General features: G+C 34.4%; 2 protein-coding genes across 3 annotated transcripts in view; one reads left to right on the top strand and one right to left on the bottom strand.

Annotated features, from left to right (window-relative positions):
* PRMT9 (protein arginine methyltransferase 9) overlaps window positions 1–2,813 on the top strand; it is a 38,042-nt gene extending 35,229 nt beyond the window's left edge. Inside the window, exons 11-12 of the mRNA XM_039253768.1 lie at window positions 1,183–1,305; window positions 1,613–2,813. Of these exons, the coding sequence (XP_039109699.1) occupies window positions 1,183–1,305; window positions 1,613–1,828 (339 nt within the window). The 3' untranslated portion in view covers window positions 1,829–2,813. The remainder of the gene's footprint in view (window positions 1–1,182; window positions 1,306–1,612) is intronic.
* TMEM184C (transmembrane protein 184C) overlaps window positions 1–22,528 on the bottom strand; it is a 34,436-nt gene that overhangs the window by 6,132 nt on the left and 5,776 nt on the right. Inside the window, exons 3-11 of one of the 2 annotated variants that reach the window (XR_005532009.1) lie at window positions 21,938–22,068; window positions 21,805–21,841; window positions 20,890–21,095; window positions 12,201–12,275; window positions 9,621–9,714; window positions 6,682–6,794; window positions 5,235–5,334; window positions 4,597–4,768; window positions 3,990–4,386 (exon numbers count right to left, since the gene is read on the bottom strand). Coding sequence is in view for 1 of the 2 variants with exons in the window: in XM_039253769.1 (XP_039109700.1) it covers window positions 4,121–4,386; window positions 4,597–4,768; window positions 5,235–5,334; window positions 6,682–6,794; window positions 9,621–9,714; window positions 12,201–12,275; window positions 20,890–21,095; window positions 21,805–21,841; window positions 21,938–22,068 (1,194 nt within the window). In the remaining variant the exon portion in view is untranslated. Of the gene's footprint in view, window positions 1–3,630; window positions 4,387–4,596; window positions 4,769–5,234; window positions 5,335–6,681; window positions 6,795–9,620; window positions 9,715–12,200; window positions 12,276–20,889; window positions 21,096–21,804; window positions 21,842–21,937; window positions 22,069–22,528 lie in introns of those variants that run through there. The other variant, XM_039253769.1, reaches the window with a different exon arrangement.

Genomic DNA, 22,528 nt, shown 5'->3' with positions numbered 1-22,528 from the left:
CTACTGATTTGGGGAAAATAGGATCAGGCTGCGTGTATGTTTGCAGGATCATTGAACAGTTGGATAAGAATTCAGAGAAAGATGTAGGCTAGAGATAAAATGTGGTAGATGATATTTAAAGCCCTAAGTCTGAGCGACACTTTGGGCATATACCGAAAGAACTGAACTCTAGAGGACTCATGAAATTATGAGTTCTAGAGGGGAAATGTAAGAAAAATTAACACACATGACAGGAGTGTCCAGTGGGCTAGGTTAAGAAACAGAAGTGAGGACAGACTGTGAGGGAGCAGAGTGCATGTGATGAGAGGGAACATAGGAATCTGGGGCTTCTTCTGGTGACTGAGAAAAATGAGGATAAAGGGCATAATGAGTCTTGGAACGGCATGGAATTGCTCTTTTTATGGTGAGGGAAGCTCGGATGCCTTCAGGATGCCTAGGAAGAGGTTGGTATATCTGTGTCCACTGTTTCACCATGAACAGTTGCTAATATTTTACTCAAATGAAAGAGGGCACTCTTAAAACAATAGTTTCCTATTTCAAACTGAAGAGGCTAAAGTTACTGGTAGGAAGGTTCTATTGCTGCTAAAATTGATGGAGCACATTATAGCAGTGGTTCTCAACCTTGACTGAACTTTAATAACTATTGATACTTGGATCCCAGCTCCAGATTGATCTGAGGTATGGCCTGAGCAGTTGGGGCTTTAAAAAAGCTCTTTAGGTGATTTTAACTTGCAGCCAAAGTTGAGAAATATTGCTTTCTAGAATTAAACTTTATTTTCCAAATGAAATCCACTATTATTTGGTTATTTTCTCAAACAGTAATTAATATTGTACTATTTGCTAATTAGTTCATCTTTCACACATAAGCACATCCTGTGTTTAAAATTTTTGGAACATTTGGTTTAAGCTGAAAGCTATTCTGCTTTCATCTAAGAAAAGAATTTGTAGAGAACTGAAACCATAGCAAATTATGTAACTTGCCTAAGCTTTGGTTTGTTCATCCTTCTCAAACTGGAATCATGAAAGTCCTTATGCCTTAAGGTTGACATGGGAATTAAATTAAATGAGGTATTAGATGTAAAAAGCATTGTATCATTACTAATACAAGTACAAAGTAAGCACTTCAGGATACGTGGCCACTGAAAGAATTGCGTAAAAGTGAAAAATTTGTACTTTTTCTAGGTACCTATTCGTGTATTTTTGGATCTGTCCTCACTGCCCTGTATACCTTTAAGCAAGCCAGTGGAACTCTTAAGACTAGATTTAATGACTCCATATTTGAACACCTCTAACAGAGAAGTAAAGGTAATACAAAATGATTATTCTTGTCATACTCAGAATTATCTTAAGCTAGGTAATACTATACATATACAAAATAGTATTAGTCACATCCTTTGAAGATTTAAATGTTAGGTTTTTTCCTAAACAATATTCAAAATATTGGGTAAATATTGGGTAAATACTAGTGAATACAATAGGTTGATATTAATTTGGATTGGGTGATTAAATCTTTAAAAATATGGAGCTAAAATTGACTAAAAAGATAGACTTACTTATCCAAGTCTGCTGTATTTATTCTGATGAAATTTTCGTAATTTCTTAATTTTCATAGGTACACATTTGTAAATCTGGACAAGTGACTGCCATTCCCTTTTGGTATCATATGTACCTTGATGACGAGATTAGGCTGGATACTTCATGTGAAACCTCTCACTGGAAACAAGCTGCAGTTGTATTAGATAATCCTATCCAGGTAGAGATGGGAGAGGAATTAGTACTCAGTGTCCAGCATCACAAAAGCAATGTCAGTATCACAGTAAAGAAATGAAGAGTAGTTTTCTAATGAAAAACCGTTCAAGTAGAGCAGCAAGTACACAATTCTGGGCTGAATTAGTAGTGGAATTGTATTCATAAAATGGAGATATTAAGATTTAATTCCTTGTAATGAGTAAATATTTTTAAATTGATTAATAAAGTATATTTAAAAGATTTTAAAGAGGAGCGTTGTTATAAAAATATTGCTGCAGACTTCCTTTTCCAAAAGGCTGTCATTAATTTTTCAGGTTAGTAAGCTTTATTTTTATTTCTTGGTTGTACTTAGAATGGGTTCAGTTTTCCTAAACACTTTAGTCTACACTCTAAAGCTATAAAGATAAGGGATTTGAGTCCTATCTTCATTGTCCTGTGTAAGTAAAGCAAAACTTTGAATTTTTTAGGCATCTTGACTTATTTAAGTCCAGCTTGTAATTGGGATATATCTGAAAGTTGGCTTCCATTGAAGACAGGGTTATGGTTACTTATAAATTCCAAGCTTGCTTCTTTTAAATACTTAGCATATTTCTGAAACTCCTTGGGTTTTGTGTTTTGAGAATGCAAACTTGAATAAGAATTTAAGCTATAAGCTAAATATAATTTTGAGAATAAAAGAATTAAGGATGAAGTAAAATCTTAAAGAGGCAGCATTTTTCCAGGTTCACTTTGGCAAAAAGAAAAAGCTGGTAAATTCAAAAATGAGGTAAGCCTAAATCAGTATTTTCTGAAGTTTTGATCCATATGTACAGTAAGAAAAATATAATAATTGGTCCAATTTTTAAAAGACTTGCAACAGGATGATTAATAAGGAAGAAGATATTTCTTGTATATACTGTGTGCTCTTTGTAAGCCACAAAGAAAATAAGATATACCTTCTCTCTACATTGCCTGTTCTCATTGCTCTGTTATTATACTATCCAGCTTTGCTTTCAATAGAAATGTTTATAATAGTGGACAGAATAAAGATTTTGTATCCAATTATGGTGAACCAGTATATGAATGTGCTTAAATATATAAAGCAAAGATTTTGAGAAATACTTATTCTTGTAATTTGTAACATACTACTTTCACACTTTCTAGATTTACAGTTTGTAACCTGGTGGTTTGTGATTAGCGATTTGAGAAACTCAATCTTAAGTGAAGTGTCTCCCAAATAGCACCTACATGTCTTTTTTAAAAAAAAAATTTTTTCTTTTAATGTTTATTTTTTGGGAGAGAACATGAGCAGGAGAGTGGCAGAGAGAGAGAGGGAAACACAGAATCCGAAGCAGCCTCCAGGCTCTGAGCTGTCAGCACAGCTGACACCCTGACATGGGGCTCAAACTCACGAACTGTGAGATCATGCCCTGAGCCGAAGTCCGATGCTTTGCCGACTGATCCACCCAGGAGCCCCCACCCTACACGTCTTCTGACTGTGGTTTAATGAGTAATTAAGACTACTCAGCCTAGGTTTGTTTGCTGATACCTGTAATGGCATGAGGAAAAGTAGACTCCATTGCTATCATAAGTTTCTTATTTATCCTCTCAGTCTTCTATCCAGTTTATTCTTTCCATCTGAAAGTCATGGATAACCTATTAATCTATAAACAGTGTTGCAAATAACATTTTTAGATAGTAGTTGTTTTAAGATTCATATTAGGTTCTTGCTATTTCTCCTAAAAGGAATGTAAGATACAGGTTTCCTTCATTGTAGGTATGTAATTTTTAAACTTTAAGTTTTTTGGACATACTTCTTTTTTGCTGTGCTTCTAATCAAGAACTTTTTGAAAAAACAGTAAGGGTTTATGTTTAAGGAATGAGAGATAAAATTGTAGAAAATAAATGATAAATTCTCATTTATTGAAAGACATCCAGTTGAGAAATAGAGAAATAATTGTTAGGTAGGCATATGTGGCACATGATTAAGTTCCACTAAATCATATTTCCAAATTATACTTTCTGCTAAATTCCAGAGCATTATATTCATGCAGCAGTGGTAGGAAGCATTGATTTTTTTTTTTTCTTTTAATGTCCATCCTCTTGATAAAGCAATGTTAACATCAGGAACATTTAGTAGAGTCATTTTCTACCATTTGGAGTATGTGATACTCTAATGTTAAGAAATCAAGTCTAAGTCTAGGATATTTAGACTGATTATTTGTGATATACAAAACTCAGTTATATAAATCCAATAGTACCTGGCTTTCACCTTCTTTGTGTTGATATTTTCCATCATTTATAGCTTGTCCCAAGCACAAAATCCTGAGCAATGCGATACCAGGTGATGAAATAACATGGTAGAAGGAGCACACTTTGCTTCTGCACTCATTCAGGAGGCCACAGATTTATCTGAAAGTTCATTTTTCTCTCCTGTAGTGTCATGATACATTTCCTCTGATATATTAACGGTAGTAGGTGTAGTCTGTGGAGTCACAGTGTGTCCAAACCCTTGGTAGTGACCCATGGGTGAAGGTGGTACAGAAGAGGCAACAGAAATTGCATCTTGTGATGACGATGATAACAAACTTGTATGTTCATTTTGATCTTGGTCCTCGGGAAAAAATTTCTTCCTAGGATGTCCCATGACTGTTCTTCCTTTAGAGTAATAGAAAGGTTTTCAAGTTAGCCAAAAGTTATTTTTACCACTATAAATTTACCATGCTAAAAGTAAGTTCTGCCTCCCCTCTCCCAATTTTACTGGTACTGCTTTAAACAGTCTTTGCATCTCTTAAAAACAGCAACTAAATTGCCCTAGTATGAGAACTACAACAACATATTTGGATGAATGCAAGGGCTGGTACTTACCAACATGCCTTACTTGTTCAGAAATATCATCCCTAATATCTGAAACATCCCACATGGCAAGAAAAGAATCAAAGCATGAGCCCTCTTCTGCTTCTTGGACATACGGTTTATATGAGAAAGTGTAGTGATGAGCAATAGCAGCAAGGAACATCTCGATACAGATGATAAAGTCCTACAACAACAACAAGAACTTCAGCCATCTTTGAATGGCTAGTTTTTTAAATAAAAACATGATCTTTCTTTTCAAAAAGGATTTAAGTATCAACATCCGTTTTCCCCCATATTATAATACTCGTTTTCCAAAATAACTGTCTTTGACCTCTTAAAAAAAGGCAAAATGGCACAAATTACATCTCCTTTATACTACTTAAGTATATCTTAGCAAAATACAATGCATTCTCATCCACTGCCCAAGGACTAAGAGAAAAATGCACAGAGAAACTAAGAAAAACACATTCTAGGTTCTCTTCCTGGCTCTACCACAAGTGATGATGGCTAATTTCCTTAGGGTTCCCCATTTCCTCATCTGTGAAGTAAGGAGAATAGTAGCCCCACAGCCTGCATGTTGTCAGGTTTCAGAGATAATATGTAAAATGGGTAAACAGTAAATTTAAAAAAAATTCACAGATAGCACTAACCTGGAGTCCTGTAGCCACAGCTTCTACAGTTTGCCATTCCCATGTATGCTTTTCAGAAATAACGCCAACTTTAACCAACAAAGCAATAACTACTGCTTGCCTATATGTTAGGAAAAGGTAAACGCCAAATCTATATCAAGCATAAAATGAGCCATTGTTTTAAAAATAAGTCATTTAAAAAACTTAACCCCTACACAACTTGTGGGCCACCACCACCACCCTGTCTTCATAGCATACTCCTTGAAGACATTGTATATATTAAAAACATTTATTTGCTTTATAAATTTATTCTTCTAGTGTAGTTTCATTGTATGAATTTTCATTTTGTATTCTTAAACATATGTAACTTCAGTATTTGGTTTATACGTCTTTTTGCTTTGAAAGTATGTACAAGCAAAATAAGTGTTTCCTATACATAGACAATGCCTAACACCTTGTGTAACAGGCATTTAAAATGAAATACAGGACAGATATGTCAATGTTATTTACACCTGTATTAATTATCCAGATTATTCTTTAAAATATTAAAACCAGTCTTGTTTGAAGTGTGGGAACTAGAGACAAATTCAGAAGGTGTTAGACTCCCAAGATGGTGTCATACTGAACATTTCAAGCACAACTATGGGTATGACCCTAGGTTAAATTTAGACAGCTAATAATAAGATTGTGAGACAAGTCTTCATAATTTTGTATACAAGAATTTTACTTCAATATTGCTTGTAATGGTGAAAAATTAGGAACAACCTAAATGTCAACAGAAGATTGGTTAAAAAAAGTTAGAACCAGAGAATATTTAGCAAAACAAAAAAAATAAACACAAAGTTATATCCTCACTTTATAGACTAAGAACTATATACACAATATACTGAACATATCACTGAATTCTACAAGTTTTTATAGTATGAAACTATTTCTATGGAATTTATATGTGACGTTATGTGCACCACAATATGTTAATCATTCTGGGTGGTAGGATTTCAAGGATTATTCTTTTTCCTTTTTGTATTTGTAAGTCTATTTGTTTCTAGGTCCCCAATCACCCACCTTTTCACTAAATTGGGACCATGAACAGTTTTGTCTTCTGCTTTAAAGAACGTATTTTACTAATGAACATTATACCTCACATTATTAAATATTCTATATTATATTTATCTTTCAAACTGCAGTCTATTATCTTATATGAAAGGACCATGATATATTTTAATGATTCCTCTAGTGTTGAGACATTTAGGTTGTCTCAAATTACTTTCTTCTTGTAAATATGATGGTGACCATCTGATTATTTCTTTATGAAAAACCAAGAAGGGCTAAAAGGATTAACTTTTTAAAAGGGGAGTAGAGCCATTTAATTCATCTTCTACATAAAGTCCACTCTGAAAATCCTCCCTAATCAACAGTGTTATTACCCTGTAGAAAATGAGAACATTTAGGAGAAAGCAACACTTACCAAAAGGAAACAAAAACCACTAGCTTTACACAAAGAAATTTGCCAACAGGTTGGATTGGACTCAATTCTTCCTTTAGTACTTTATAAAATAGCAGCAGACAATACATGGCAAACTAGAAACAAGAGTAACAGTTAAACTTCTTCAATAAGAATAATTAAATACGGTAATAGAAATACTACATTTATAAACCAGAACCTGGTACAGTCAAGCTTCAGGCAAAGTTTTTTAGGTCTTCTATTCTGTCAATTTTAGATTAACAATGAGCTTTTATAGTTTACTGTGGATGAACATATATGATATGAAATTTCTAGTAAGAGATGCATAATGTCTTCTCTGAAAGTAATTTTAAGTGTTCATGTACTGGAACCCATAAAGATAACACTGAACAAGTGATGGTCATGAATGGAAGAAAAGGCTCTCTTTCAACCAAAATAAAAATATATATGCTCACTATAATCACTTTTATATACAAATTGCAATTGATTTTATAAGAGTTGAGCTTGATTGATCTATCTTACAATATTACATATATTATTTATAAAGACAACACGGGGAATAAGTACTATTTGAATAAAATTGTGACCATGTAGGGGCGCCTGTGTGGCTCAGTCGGCTAAGTGTCCAACTTCAGCTCAGGTCATGATCTCACAGTTTGTGGGTTCGAGCCCCGTGTCGGGCTCTGTGCTGACAGCTAGCTCAGAGCCTGGAGACTGCTTCAGATTCTGTGTCTCCCTCTCTCTCTGACCCTCCCCTGCTCACACTGTCTCTATCTCTCTCTCTCAAAAATAAATAAAACATTAAAATTTAAAAAAAAAATTGTGACCATGAAAAATGAAAGTAAGGAATCAGGGAAACAATTTTTCTTGAGGTCAGTATGTTAATCTGGCTGAATTTACTTTTTTAAAATAAATGCTCAAGACTTAATATTAACTATTTTTTAGAAATCAGTTGTAACAACGTAGTAGTGTACATAGCAATAAGCATTTCCCTAAAAGTTTACTTTTTCCCATTACAGTCATAGAAAATGTTCATTTAAAAGATTTTAGAATATAAAAACAGTAAAGTAAAATATAGAGTTGTCCACAGTCCCATCATCCAAACATTCCATTCTACACACAGGTGGTTTTTAACAGGTATCATCAACTAAAAATAAAATTTGGTTGCCTGACTTTCCCTCACTTAAAGCGTCTGTCTTTTTCATGTATTTCATAAGGATTATTATTACCTTTTAAAAACTTTTTTTAAACATTTATTTTTGAGACTAAGAGAGACAGAGCGTGAGCAGGGGAGGGGCAGAGAGAGAGGGAGACACAATGAGAAACAGGCTCCAGGCTCTGAGCTGTCAGTGCACAGCCAAACACAGGGCGCAAACCCATGAACTGAGAGATCATGACCTGAAAGTGAAGTCAGATGCCTAACCAACTGAGCCACCCAGGCGCCCCTTAGTATTACTCTTTTAAAGATTTTAAGTAATCTACACCCTACGTGGGGCTCCAACTCACAACCCTGGTATCAAGAGCTGCATGCTCCTCTGAGCCAGCCAGGCGTCCCTCATAAGGATTCTTCTTAATTCTGCCTAATATTTTAATATTTTAGCTGGTGGAAGGACCATAGTACGTTTAGCCAGACTCTATCACTGGACTTTGGATGGTTTCCAGCCTTTTGCTATTACAAATAATGGTCTGTATATACAAAGATATTCAAACTAAAGACAATTATTTCTCTTTTTTTAAATGTTTATTTTGAGAGAGTGTATGTGCATGCATGCATGAGCAGGGGAGGGGCAGATAAAGAGAGGGTGAGAGAGAATCCCAAGCAGGCTCCACAGTGTCACTGCAGAGCCCCACGAGGGGATCTATCCCACGAACCATGAGATCATGAACTGAAACCAAGAGACAGATGCTTAACTGACTGAGCCACCCAGGCGCCCCCTTAGAACTATTTCTTGAGGATTACATTCCCAGTAATGAATGGAATTACTGGTTTTGAAGAGCATGAACATAAGGGAAAGCCTTGAATACATAGGCATATTTTTTAAAAATGTTTATTTTTGACAGAGAGCACAAGCTGGGGAGGAGCAGAGAGAGAGGGAGACAGAGGATCCAAAGTGGGCTCTGTGCTGAGAGTGGACAGCTCAGTGTGGGGCTCGGATTCATGCACTATGAGATCATGACCTGAGCCAAAGTTGGACGCTTAACTGAATGAGTCACCCAGATGTCCCCATAGGCATATAATTTTTATTATAAACATCTAATCACACACATGCATGTCATTGTACCTATTATTTTGTTGAAAACATTAAAGGTTTTAAATGAAGTTCAAGTTCTTAAGTTGAAAGGATCGGATGGTTATCTTTTTTAGAGTATTTTAGTTTCTAGAATGTCATTTTTTTTAACTTGGCATTCACAATTTTCCTTTAATTCCAAGTACATAAGAGTATTTTATTCTCCACTTTTTATTTAAACTTTTACTGTCATATACCAATTACACATTTTCTCTTACTGAGTATGCCTAAGCTATGTGTTTTTTAAGGAGAGCATTGTGCTTTTATTTATGTCATAGCCACACAACTATGCAATGACTACCACAATCAAATGAACAAACATTATCAACAGGTCAAGGTAAAAGTCACCAGATAAAGACATCATATCTTTGTATATGTATAAAGACATGTTAAAGTTTCTTCAGGTTCTTTTCTGTAAGCCAAATTTCAAGATTAAAAAATAAAAAACTTTATTTCCAAAGAAACTTTTCCTAAGAAAATTTAGAGTCATAGATATTAATTTAATACAGTAATATTTACTGGGGACCTGGCTGGTTCAGTCAGTAGAGCTTGTGACTCTTGATCTCAGCGTCTTAAGTTTAAGCACCATGATGGGTATGGAGCCTACTTAAAATAAATTTTAAAAATAGATATATTAAAAAAATATTTACTCACCAATTGTGACATGTTGTTTATTATAACCAAGTAAGTCCAAGCATTTGAAAAGCTAAAGTTTCCTTCATCATATATACCAAGCAGCTCACAGATTCTAAAATGGTAAAAATAAGATTTATGATTAAATCAAATAAATATTTTAAAACACAGCATTGACAGCAGTACTTAAATTTAGAAGTCAGTTTATTTATTTACTTACTTATTTTCTTAAATAGTTTATTGTCAAGTTGGTTTCCAAATAACACCCAGTGCTCATCCCAACAAGTGCCTTCCTCCTTGCCCATCACCTCCCTTCCCCTCTCCCTCACCCCCATCAGTCCTCAGTTTGTTCTCAGCATTCAAGAGTCTCTCATGGTTTGCCTCCCTCCCCCTATCCAATTATTTTTTCCCTTCTTCTCCCCCATGGTCCTCCGTTAAGTTCCTCCTAATCCACCTATACATACAAACATATGGTATCTGTCCTTCTCTGCCTGACTTATTGCACTCAGCATAACACCCTCAAGTTCCATCCATGTTGCTACACATGGCCAGATTTCATTCTTTCTCATTGCCATGTAGTATTCCATGGTATAGATAAACCACATCTTCTTGATCCATTCGTCAGTTGATGGACACTTAGGCTCTTTCCATGATTTTGCTATTGTTGAGAGTGCTGCTGTGAACATTCGGGTCCATGTATCCCTATGCATCAGCACTCCTGGATCCCTTGGGTAAATTCCCAGCGGTGCTATTGCTGGGTTATAGGGGAGTTCTATTGTTAATTTTTTGAGGAATCTCCACACTGTTTTCCAGAAGGGCTGCACGAGTTTACCTTCCCACCAACAGTGTAGGAGGGTGCCCGTTTCTCCACATCCTCGCCAGCACCTATAGACTCCTGATTTGTTCATTTTAGCCACTTTCACTGGCGTGAGGTGGTATCTCAGTGTGGTTTTGATTTGTGTTTCCCTGATGAGTGATGCTTAGCAACGTTTCATGTGTCTGTTGGCCATCTGGATGTCCTCATTGGAGAAGTGTCTGTTCATGTCTTCTACCCATTTCTTCACAGGATTATTTGTTTTTGGGGTGTGGAGTTTGGTGAGTTCCTTATAGATTTTGGATACTAGCCCTTTATCTGATATGTCATTTTCAACTATCTTTTCCTATTCTGTCAGTNTTGTTTCCTTTGCCGTGCAGAAGCCTTTAATCTTGATGAGGCCCCAATAGTTTATTTTTGCTCTTGATTCCCTTGCCTTTGGGGATGTGTCAAGTAAGAAATTGCTGCGGTGGAGGTCAAGGAGGTTGTTTCCTGCTTTGTCCTCTAGGGTTTTGATAGTTTCCTGTCTCACATTCAGGTCCTTTATCCATTTTGAGTTTACTTTTGTGTATGGTGTGAGACAGTGATCTAGTTTCATTCTTCTGCATGTTGCTGTCCAGTTCTTGCAGCACCATCTGTTAAAGAGGCTGTCTCCATTGGATACCCTTTCTCGCTTTGTCAAAGATTAGTTGGCCATACGTTTGTGGGTCCAATTCTGAGTTCTCTATTCTATTCCATTGGTCGATGTGTCTGTTTTTTTGCCATAGAAGTCAGTTTATTTAAAAGACCCTGTAGATAATCACTTGATTTTGGTCAAAGAAGTGGTTCAAAATTAAAACATTTTTCTAGTAATATTACTAAATGATTATTCCTGCATCTTAATTCCATAATAAGACAAAATAAGGCACTGAACTAGAAAGGATAATTACTAGATTAAAAATAAAAATATGTTGCCTAATTTTCAGAAGCTTGATTGTTATAGACTTATAATCTTAAGTCTATAACTATACTTTTTTACCACAACTTGTCTTGGGAGGTAAATTTTATGAACATGCAGAACTAAGTATTAGCTTATGTGATTACCCTGTTTCTAAACTACAGGCAGATAAAACATGCCATCATAAAGAAATTAATTCATTTTAATTCTAAGGTAAACACTGCTAAAGAGGTGCTAGGTCAAAGGTAGAATAAAGAACTGAATGCTTCTTTTACCTTTCTTCCTATGCTTTCTCTGAACATGCACAGTATTAGTTATTATTAGCAGAGAAAACACACAATCTATTCACTTTAAATTGTCTGATGTTCTTAAATTTTTAGGAAATAGTTTTACCAGACAGCTTAATGATATATCATCTTACCTCATCTCCTAAGCCTTTACAGAATTCTTAAATAAGAAAACTATGATTTCATCCTTGGAATATAGTATTCATATTCTTAGTTAACCATATAGAAACCTAAACCATATAATGAACCTAAAGTAATACTACTTTACCTTCATGTAACAGATGTTTTTGTAAAACTTTGTGAACATTAGTATTTGGGAAAAAAATTTTTTTTAAATGTTTCCTAGAATGAAGTAGACAATGTTATTTAGAAGAATTCTGTAGTGATTCTTTGCCTATAAATGGTCACCTTATTTATTTTAAAACAGGAGGGTTTCTATATACTTTGTTTTTTATAACAGAGTATATATGTATCATAAACAGTAAATTAATGCTCTTGGTATGTCTACTCAATTGTTCTCAATTAAGAGCATGAGAATGAAAAAAAGAGTTCTTTGTACTTACAAAGCAACAATGGTGGTGAATGGTCTGACAACTGTATACTGCAGTACACCCAGTTTGCACCTAAACAGCAATACTCTGCCAAAGAACAAAAAACTTATAGCATTTCAACTACTCATTTAAATAGTATCATATTTTCTCCAAAGCCTCCCACAGTAAAATCACTTTGACAAATGATGCCATATTTATATTAATAATTTTTTTAAGTTTATTTATTGTTAGAGACAGTGAGTTGGGGAGGGACAGAGAGAGACAGAAACAGAGAGAGAGCTCTAAGCCGACTTTGTATTGCTGGCTCAAAGCCAGACTTGGGGATCCAACTCACAAAACTGCAACATCATGACCTGAGCCGAAACCAAGTCATACGCTTAACTGACTGAGCCACCCAAGTGCCCCTATATTTAATTCTTTTAATTTAGTCATTCTAAAAGGCAACTGGGGAAGAATGTGGATGGTAGCAAAGAAACTGTTTAAATGCTGTTTTTTAAATTATCTGACAACTACATCTTCTGAAAGATCTCCCTTTCTGTGTTCAGTTTCAAATTCCTGAATAGCACAGCAGAGAAAGAACAAAAATGTGTCCATACATGTTTCTGGAAGAAAGACTGAGTAACAGATGAATTGTGTGCATGTATATGTGATACCGTATTCAGAAAGTATTATTTATGGGCGCCTGGGTGACTCAGCAGGTTAAGCATCCAACTTCGGCTCAGGTCATAATCTTGCAGTTCATGAGTTTGAGCCCTGCTTCAAGCTCCACACTGACAGTGTAAAGCCTGTGTGGGATTCTCCCTCTCTCTCACTTGTGCCCTATCTCTCTCAAAAATGAATAAATTAAAAATAAATTAATTATTTACATCTAGGATTCAGTTTCAAGTTTGGAATTTAAATATCATTCCAGAGAATATCACTGACTAGATTTATGAAAGGACAAAACAAAGATCCTGCATAAATGTAAGATTACTTAGTTCAGGGGAAAATTCACAAGGGCAGAACAAAATACAAACGGCTCTACCTGACAGCCTTGCTCAAGCCTTCTTAAAAAGACCAAGTTGTTCTGGAGCACCTGAATGACTCAGTTAAGCATCTGACTCTTGATCTTGGCTCAGGTCATGATCTTGGTTTGCAAGCTCAAGCCCTGCACTGGGCTCAGGCCTGTTTGGGATTCTCAATCTCTCCCTCTCTCTCCTTTCTTCCTGCTTGCACCGTCTTTCTCCCTCAAAAAAAAAGAACTTAAAAGGAGAACTGATTATCAATGTTATGTATTATGAATCTTCTACTTTAAGAATTACATCAAGACTGAGAAGATTTGGCATACAGGCCTTGAGGTGTTGTATTACGACTGAATAAAGAAACTGCTGGGGTTCTCTGTGCTAAGAGCCTTCTCTGGGCTGAGGTGGTTTACTCCCACTTACAGATAAGTGTGCCCCTTGTTTCAAGACCTCTTGAGAGAATGCCTTGGCTATACATGCTGTTCTTCCTGTCCCTTACTCTTTACAAATGGATTAGTCAATTAGATACCTTTGAAAGCTGTAGAGAATTAATGAACTGGAAGGTGTATTTGAAGAAACTTCCCAGAATGTAGCAAAGGCTGAGACAAAGAGACAAATGTGAAAGAGTTACAAAGAACTAAAGAGAACCACAAGATCTAACATATATTCATAGTTACAGAAGACAGAGTAAAGGCAAAATCCCAAGAGGTTATTGCTATGAACTTTTCAGAACTGATGAAAGATGTGAATCTATAGGTCGAGGCATTCTGTAAATTAAGGAGGACTAAAAACAGAAACAACAACCTAGATACTTCAGAGTGAATCTGCAAAACACCAAACACAGGGTCTTAAATGCAGTTGGAGCTAGGTCATCTATAATGGAATAACAATTAGGTTGACAGGAGAGGGTTAACAGTATCAACTAAAGCCAGAATCTGGTAGAATAAAATCTTTAAAAGACTTAGAAAAAATTCCTGTCAATACAGAATTATGCATCTAGCAAAACTGTCTTTTAAAAATGAGGGCAAAACTTTTGGATAAGTATATCTGAGAAAAATTACCACTGATACATTAACACTAAATGAATTTTTAAAGGTCATACTTTAGAAAGAAGCAATGGATCCCAAATTGCTCTGGAATGCAAGGAGGAGCTTGTAAACTGTTAATACTTATAGTTAAATCTATAAAAGACAAAAGTAGTCATGTTAAAATTAGAGATGATACACTGTTTTGCCACCATGTAACCTGTGAAAAAGCTTTTGGTTTTCAAGATTTTAAAAAATATTTTATAATCACAAATAAGGAATGATGGGGCCTACAATAAATATATGTTAAATGTGGGTATTATAAAACAGATTTCTCTGTTTATATTTGTATTCCTTTAATATTTGGGAAACTTTAAAATTATTTATTAAAACGTGGATTCCTGAATTAGATTCTGGAACAGAGGAAGGACATTAGTGGAAAAACTTGAGAAATGTGAAGAGTCTGTAGTTAATAGTATTATACCAATGTTATTTCTTGGTTTTGACAAATATACCATGATTACATAAGATGTTCTGTAACATTAGGGGAAGCTGGGTGAAGGGTATATTAGAAATATGTCTTGTCTTTTGCAACTTTTCTATAAATTGAAAATTATTCTACAATAAAGGCTTACTCAAAAAATGCAATCAATGAAAGAAGAAGAGAAGAAAGTGACACAAAGAGAAAACAGATGCCAAGATTTTACATGAATATATCTATAACCACAAAAATGTAAATGGGCTATTATCAGAATTTTAAAAAATACTAAACTTAAGAAATGATACATCTAAAACAGAAGGAAATGGAAATGTTTAAAGTAAAAGGCAGCAAAAGATAAGCCAGGCAAATACTAAACACTGGAAAGATGGGACACCTGTTAATATCAGATAAAATAGCTTTAAAACAAAAAAAATTATTTGGAATAGAAACAATATAAAAAAATATATACCAGAGAGGGACCAAAAGTACAGGAAGAAAGTGACAGTCTCTTTCAGTAAATGACAAACACGTAGTCAAAATCAACAGAAATATAGAAAAGTTGAATAACACATTAGACTGACCCCATGGACATAAATATATAGCACAGCCACTCATTAATATAGAATACACATTCTCGTCAAGCACACAGGAAACCTTTGTAAAAACTGATCATGTACTAAAGGGGATGAAACCAATCTTAACCAATTCCAAAGATTGTCTGACTTCAGTGCAAATAAATGAAATGAAAATCTAAAACCCTCCCCAAAAAAACCTGTTTGGAAATTTAAAAATACTCCAGAACAATTTCAGTAAAGAAGAAATCCCAATAGGAATGTGAATGGGATGATAATAAAAATATAAAATCTGAGATTTGTATGTTGATAGATATTAACTAGACATATTGTAGTGATCATTTTGAAATATATATAAATATTGAATAATTATGTTGTACACTTGAAGCTAATATAAGTCAATTATATGTCAAAAAATAAAATAACTACTGGGCTTCAGTGAATGTAAAACTTGGAAGGAAATGTATAGTGTTCAAAGCAGTATTAAAAAAGAAGAAAGGCTGGGTAAATTAGTCAGCTAAGACTCTAACATGTTAGGAAAAGATAGTAAACCAAGAGAAACCAAGGTGGGAAGTAAAACTTGAGCAGAAATTAATAAAGGAGAAAACCAGTATATTATAGAGAGCATCAACAAAGCCAAAAGTCACTTCTTGAAAAGACTAGTAGATAGAGGCAAACACAGAAAAAATAAAGATACTGAATGTAACATTAGAAATGGAAAAAGAATCATAACAACAGATCCAGAAGAGATTGAGAAGATATAAACTAATGTATGCCTGTACATTAAAAAAAATTTGTTTTTTCTGCCTAATTCCTAAAAATATTTTTAAAAATGACTTCAGAAACAACAGGAAGCATTTAAGCTTCTATTTAAAGTTCTACAACTGTCCTCCGACGAAATCCAGGTCTGATCTTTCAAGCTACAGTATATAATCTCTTCCTGTGATACACAAGTGAAAGGCAATACATATTCAGGCAGTATAACTTGGATATGAAAACCAGACAAGAACAGTGTAAAAAAAGGAAAATTATAGTCTAAACTTACTCATGAATATAGATGTAAAAGTTCTAAACAAAATATTAGCAAACTAAATCTTGTGATGTAGAAAAGCAGATAAATCTTAATCACTTTGAATACTGTCAAAATGCAAGGGGCTTTTAACATTAGAAAAATTATCAATCTAATTTACTAAATTAACAGGTTGCAATAGATAACAGCAAAAGCATTTGCTGAAATTTAATCATTTGTTCATGATTAAAACTTCAACAAACTATGGGTAAAAGCTTATTTAACCTGATAAAGGATGCCTATAAAACACCTTTGAAAACATAAAATTCAATTATATTTTAAAAGAATTCCCTTTAAGATCAGGAATAATGCAAGAATGTCTAGAAATACTCACCAGCATGGTGAGAAGAGAAATGTATAGTATAAAGACTGGAAATCAAAGAAATCCTTCAACTGAATAGGACATCTTCACAGGGGACTTAAAAAGTCTACAGACTAAGAAAATGTAACAAGATTTTTGGATATAAGGCCAATATGCAAAACCAATGTGCCCTTATACACACTAGAAGCAATTAAAATGATTTTTAAAATAGATGCCATTTATAAAAGCAATAAAGTACATTTATAAAGCGAACAAAGATGTACAAGACTTCTATCAGAAAAATGTACTTTTGAAAGATAAATGAAGAGCTAAAAAAGTAGAAAGCTAGACCATACTCAGATTCAAAATATCATAAAGATGTTAATAAACTAGAGACTGAATTAAATTACAATTAAAAAAACCCAACAGGCTTTTCAAGCAACTTGACAAACTGTTTCTAAATTTTCTATGTAAGAGCAAAGAACCGAAAATAGCAAGATAATAGGGTTGGGGCACTTGCTCCTCATGTTAAGGCTTATTAATAACCTGTAGCAGTTAATGTATGGAGTTGGTCCAGGAATAGAAAAGTTAACTGATAAAACAGAAAAAAAAAAAAAACCCCAAAAAACCCCAGAACAAAAAACAACAACAACCAAAAAACCAAAACCCAAAAGCCACAAACAGACCCATACACGTGGAAACTTCACACATGACAGACGGCAAGAGTGAAGTAGAAGGGAGAGAATGGTGCTAGGACAAATAGCCAATGGAATAAAATGAAACTGCATTCCTACCTCACACAACATATACACAAAACATTAAGTGTTTCTAAGTCTTAACAGGAAAATTTTGAAGTGTTTAGAAAAAAAGTATAGAACAATGTTTTTGTAATCCTATAAATGGAAATAATTTTTTGAACAGGACACAAAAAGTATTGACTATAAGATAAATTCAACTATATTAACATCCAAAACTTCCATTTATCAAAAGATTTAATAAAGGTGACAAATTATGCCCAAAACTGGAAATGATATTTTCAATACATGCTAAACAAAGAATTAGTATCTAAACATACAAAGATCCTCTATGAAGCCACAAGACAAACAACCCATTAAAAAAATGAGAAACAGAAAACAAGCATTCCTAAGAAAAGGAAAACATAAATGGTTAATAAACATGAAAAGTTGCTCAACTTCATTACTAATTAGGGAAATCCAAATTAAGACCACAGCAATATACCATTTTACACCCTCTTGACAGGCAAACATAAAGAAGTCTAGGTAATTTCAAATGTAGGTGAGGAGATGGTTCAATTAAAAGTGTTTTTTTATTTAAAGAGTTATTTTTAATGTTTACTTTTGAGAGAGAGAGAATGCATGAGTAGGGGAAAGGGCAGAGAGAGAGGGAGACAGAGGATCCAAAGAGGGCTCTTTGCTGACAGCAGAGAGCCTGATGCAGGGCTTTACATGACCTGAGCCAAAGTCAGGCCCTTAACTACCGAGCCACCCAGAGGTGCCCCTAGAAGTGTTTTGTACTGTCAGTGGGAGACTAATATGGTACTGCCACTTCAGAAACCAATTTACCATTGGGGCATCTGGGTGGCTCAGTCAGTTAAACACTGGACTCTTGATTTTGGCTCAGGTCATAATCTTGCAGTTTGTGAGTTTGAGCCCCGAGTGAGGCTCTGAGCTGACAGCATGAGCCTGCTTAGGATTCTCTCTTTCTCCCTCTCTGTATCTCTCAAGATAAACTTAAAAAAAAAAAAAAAAAAGGACATTTACCATTAACAAAGCTGAATAAAATCTAAAGACCTAGCATTCCATTACAAGGTATTTATACCTCAAAGCAATCTTAAACAAGAGGAAGGTAATATGTAATACAGATTGGAACCATTTCATGAAAGCATTTGTTTCATAAGTGTACTAAATCATTAGGTAATCTATTTTCCCTCCTCTTGTGAATATACAAAAAATGTAATGTTCATTAAAAGAAAACTTGTTGTGCTGTTTATGTTATAGCAGAGTATAAAAAACAGACTTAGTTTTTATCAATTAACAACTGTAAATGCCATTGTATTTACATTTATAACAAATGCATTATCCTGAATTATCCTAAATAGCAAAAGCCTGATTAAGATCAGATTTGTAACACCAGTTATCCTATTAGAGGGAGACTGGTAACCTACAATGTGTTTATACACAAGAGACCTTTTACTATTACTAAAATCATACCTCCAAACTGCATGACTGGTAAATAGTGAATATCCTTTCAAAGACAAGAATACCTGAGCTATAACTACGGATGCATTGCTGACATTATTCAGGAAGCAGAATTCAAGGTTATCAGAAAAAAATGAAACCAGCACAAAGAGATTTAACAAGAATAAATGTTAACTGTGTGATTAAGAACAAATCAATGCACAAACACAGCACAGGGGAATTTTGACCAGTAGCATTGTCTGAAAAAGGTTTGGGGTTTTAGTTGACTGCTAGCTAATTGTGATGATATAGCTAGAACCTCAGTTTAGGTTCTGCAGTACTAGGAGGAGAGTCCTGATGAAAGCCAAGCCATCGTCATTATCATTATATTTACTGGACCACCGCAATCTCTTCCATCCTTGCCCACTTGCTCTACCAAGAGCAGTGACCTTTGAAAATGAAATTGGTGCACCAGGCCTCTAACATCCTATAATGGCTTCTCATTTGACAACTCTCTCCTTGACTGAACTTTAACAGGACTCCTCTGAGCTCTCTTTTCAACTAAGTATCACTTTTAAGCCTTGTCCTTGGCCTAAGTCAGTCTCAGCAAAGAATACTAAGTCATCCTACCCTTGATATCTGATTACCTTTGATATTTAATCAAGCTCCACATCTCCCACTCTTGATGTGTAAATGCTTGGCCCGCCCTTAGTAAGAATCCAATTATGCCCATTTAGAGAGAATCCCCTACCCTTGATGTCTCCTCTTGGTAACTTTCCATCCAGAAACCATCTCAATCTGCTCATTAGCTATAAACCTCTAACCGTGTTGTACTTGTTGCTGAGGACAGTATCTTTCCCCCGATCCCCAACATATAATAATACTTTTTCCTTACTATCTTCTTTCATAGTCTCCTCTTCTTTTTCTTTCATAGCATTTCCTGATATAAGTAACTCCATTATTTGTGTCCTCATTTAATTCCAAACCTCTGAGCCAAAATGTAGGTTCCATGAGTTCTACATCTGTTATGTGCACTAGGATATATCCATATACTGGCACACACTAGATGCTCAATACATATCAAGTGTATTCATGAACACATTAGGAGCTTATTATTTAAAATAGCTAGGTAGCTCCCTGTCATTTCAAGTGTGTAGAGACCTATTTAGTCCCAACGTTGTACAAATGGTTCTGTATCTCATAGTAGGCAATGCAGGTATCCCTAGGTTGTATATCTACACTGATTACTGTAATTCCAAATCATTTGTTACCTTGACTTTCAACTTTCACCTTTTTCCCCATTACCCGTGATCAAATCCTACTGGTCCTTCAGTTTCAGTCTCTTTCCTTTCTATTCCAACTTCATCCCTTCTTTTCAGCTTATCTCATAAGTGGACTACTGTAATAACCTCCTAATATATTTCCCCATCTCTGGAATCTTCCTCTCTCTAACACATCCTGTATAGTATTGCAAAAGTAATCTTTCTAAAACGGTATGTTTAAATGTTTCCTTGCTGACAAATATCCAATGGCTCATTCACATCAAAAATGCAATCTTAGCTTCAACTGAACTCTTCAGGCTTTACTGTCCTCTACAGATGTATAATAAGGCCAACTAACCCATTATTTAGTACTAGAATAAAGACTGTTGCTCCTATTTCATATTATATGCTGTTTCCCCACCTAGACTACCTTCTCCTTGGGTCTTACACTTGATTTTGCCATTAACTATGTACATAATCTTAAGTAAGTTAATCTCTGTATATCCTGGGTCCCAAGTGTAAAAGGATGCTGATTAAATGATTTCTAAGGGTTTTTTCCCCAACCCTTAAGTTTCCTATTTAGGAAGAATAAAGTATGAGAGTAATTTGTATGTGTGGATTATAAAAACATGTTTTATTCTTTAAACTTGACTATGAACTACATGAGGGTTAGAACTCTTCTTAAACTTTCTGTCCTGCTCAAAGTACTTAACATACTACTTTGCAGAGAACTGACTGATGCTTAAAAATTCTATTTAAATACATAAAAAGATTAAAACCAAACATACTTACTCTCCCATAGTCCATGGTGGACAGCAGCATAAAGGAGGGAAATGTTTCTGCTGATCTTTGGCTTCAAGAATTAATACCAGATTTGGATACCGGTTAGTGAGATAATTGGTAAGGAATCCCATAAAGTTGTAAATGACATAAGCTTCATAACATTCTCTGCAAGTATCCACATATATTGCAATGCTGGGATATTTCAAAGCTATCCACTATGAAAAAGCACAGATGTTAAAAATAGTTGCAGCTAAGATAAAATGAATTGTCACTCACAATGCTAACTTTTAAACTTGAGATGTCTTGTCACATATTTACATCAAACTTTCTAAAATTTATGAGAGCTACCAGACAATCTGTAAAATGAATTTTTAAAAGCAATAAACATATTGGATAATGGTAAACAAAAACATTCATGTAGATAGTGAATATGAAGAAAGAAGCTAAATTATTTTATCAGGTTCTTAAATATAATATGAAATTTTTGAGATATCATAGAAAATGCACTTATAGACATTTCCTTTATATTTAATCAAACTAAAGCAGTCACCTGTGACAATTCCATGATAAAATCCACTGGGGAAGGCTTTTTTTTTTTTATAAAAGATTTAATAAATAAAAAGGATGATAATGTAATTTTAAGTATTACATTCTTTAAAGGACTAGGGACTAGTAATCAGAAATTTTAAAAGATAAGCAAAGAAAATAGCTATAGATCTTTTAAAAATGTAAAACACCCATCTTTTCTGTTGTCATACTTCATCTTTTTTATTAACATTAAAAACACGTGAATCTTTTCACGTTTCTTATTAATCTGACCCCATAATGCCAAATGATGAACTTTCATTACCTTAAGCATTCTGTAAATATGGTTGTATCATCAAACAAGTTCTTAGCTAATGAGATAAAATGAAGCATACTTACACTATCTAAACTGTATATGGGTACCATCCAAAGAATCCTATTTGGAAAGCAGAGAATAAATTAAAAACCTTTTACATCATATTTATGAAATAAGCAAACACAACTAAAAGAATCCCAACATGTTAAGGTTTACCTTATTATTGGTTTCTGTAGTTCAGGTTGTGTATAATGCACTAAATGTTGCAATATCACCCATAGTGATATAGGTATAGTCAACAACAAAAAAATTCCAGCAATAAACCAAGCCTTCGTGTGTATTCCAACCTTAAAAAAAAAGGACATATTTAAAATAAATCCTCTGATATTAAAATGAAAGAGCTAAACAAAATATTTTTATTTAAATTTATATTTATTTATTAATGAGGTCAAACATTTTGCAAATGACTAGTTGCTTTTTTTCTTCTTCAGAAAACAGCCTAGGGAGCACCTGGGTGGCTAAGTTAAGCATTAGGCTCTTGATTTCAACTCAGGTCATGACCTCACAGTTCATGAGTTCGAGCCCCACATTGGGCTCTGTGCCTACAGCGTGGATTCTACTTGAGATCCTCTCTCTCTCAAAAGTAAATGAATAAACTAAAAACAAAGAAACAAACAAATAGCCTATCTGTGCTTTTGTGGAGGGAGGGGGACAATTTTTCCTCATGGGGTTGAGCATTTTTCCTTGTGAGGCCTTTTGTAACAGTTCTGTATACATTAAGAATATTAACATCATATCATTTTCCCT

The sequence above is a fragment of the Hyaena hyaena genome, unplaced genomic scaffold, assembly GCF_003009895.1.
Source record: "Hyaena hyaena isolate Hyena2069 unplaced genomic scaffold, ASM300989v1 scaffold_464, whole genome shotgun sequence".
NCBI classification, from domain to species: Eukaryota; Metazoa; Chordata; class Mammalia; order Carnivora; family Hyaenidae; genus Hyaena; species Hyaena hyaena.
The sequence above is the reverse complement of the archived record's forward strand: the minus strand, read 5'-3'. Positions and strand labels throughout refer to the sequence as shown.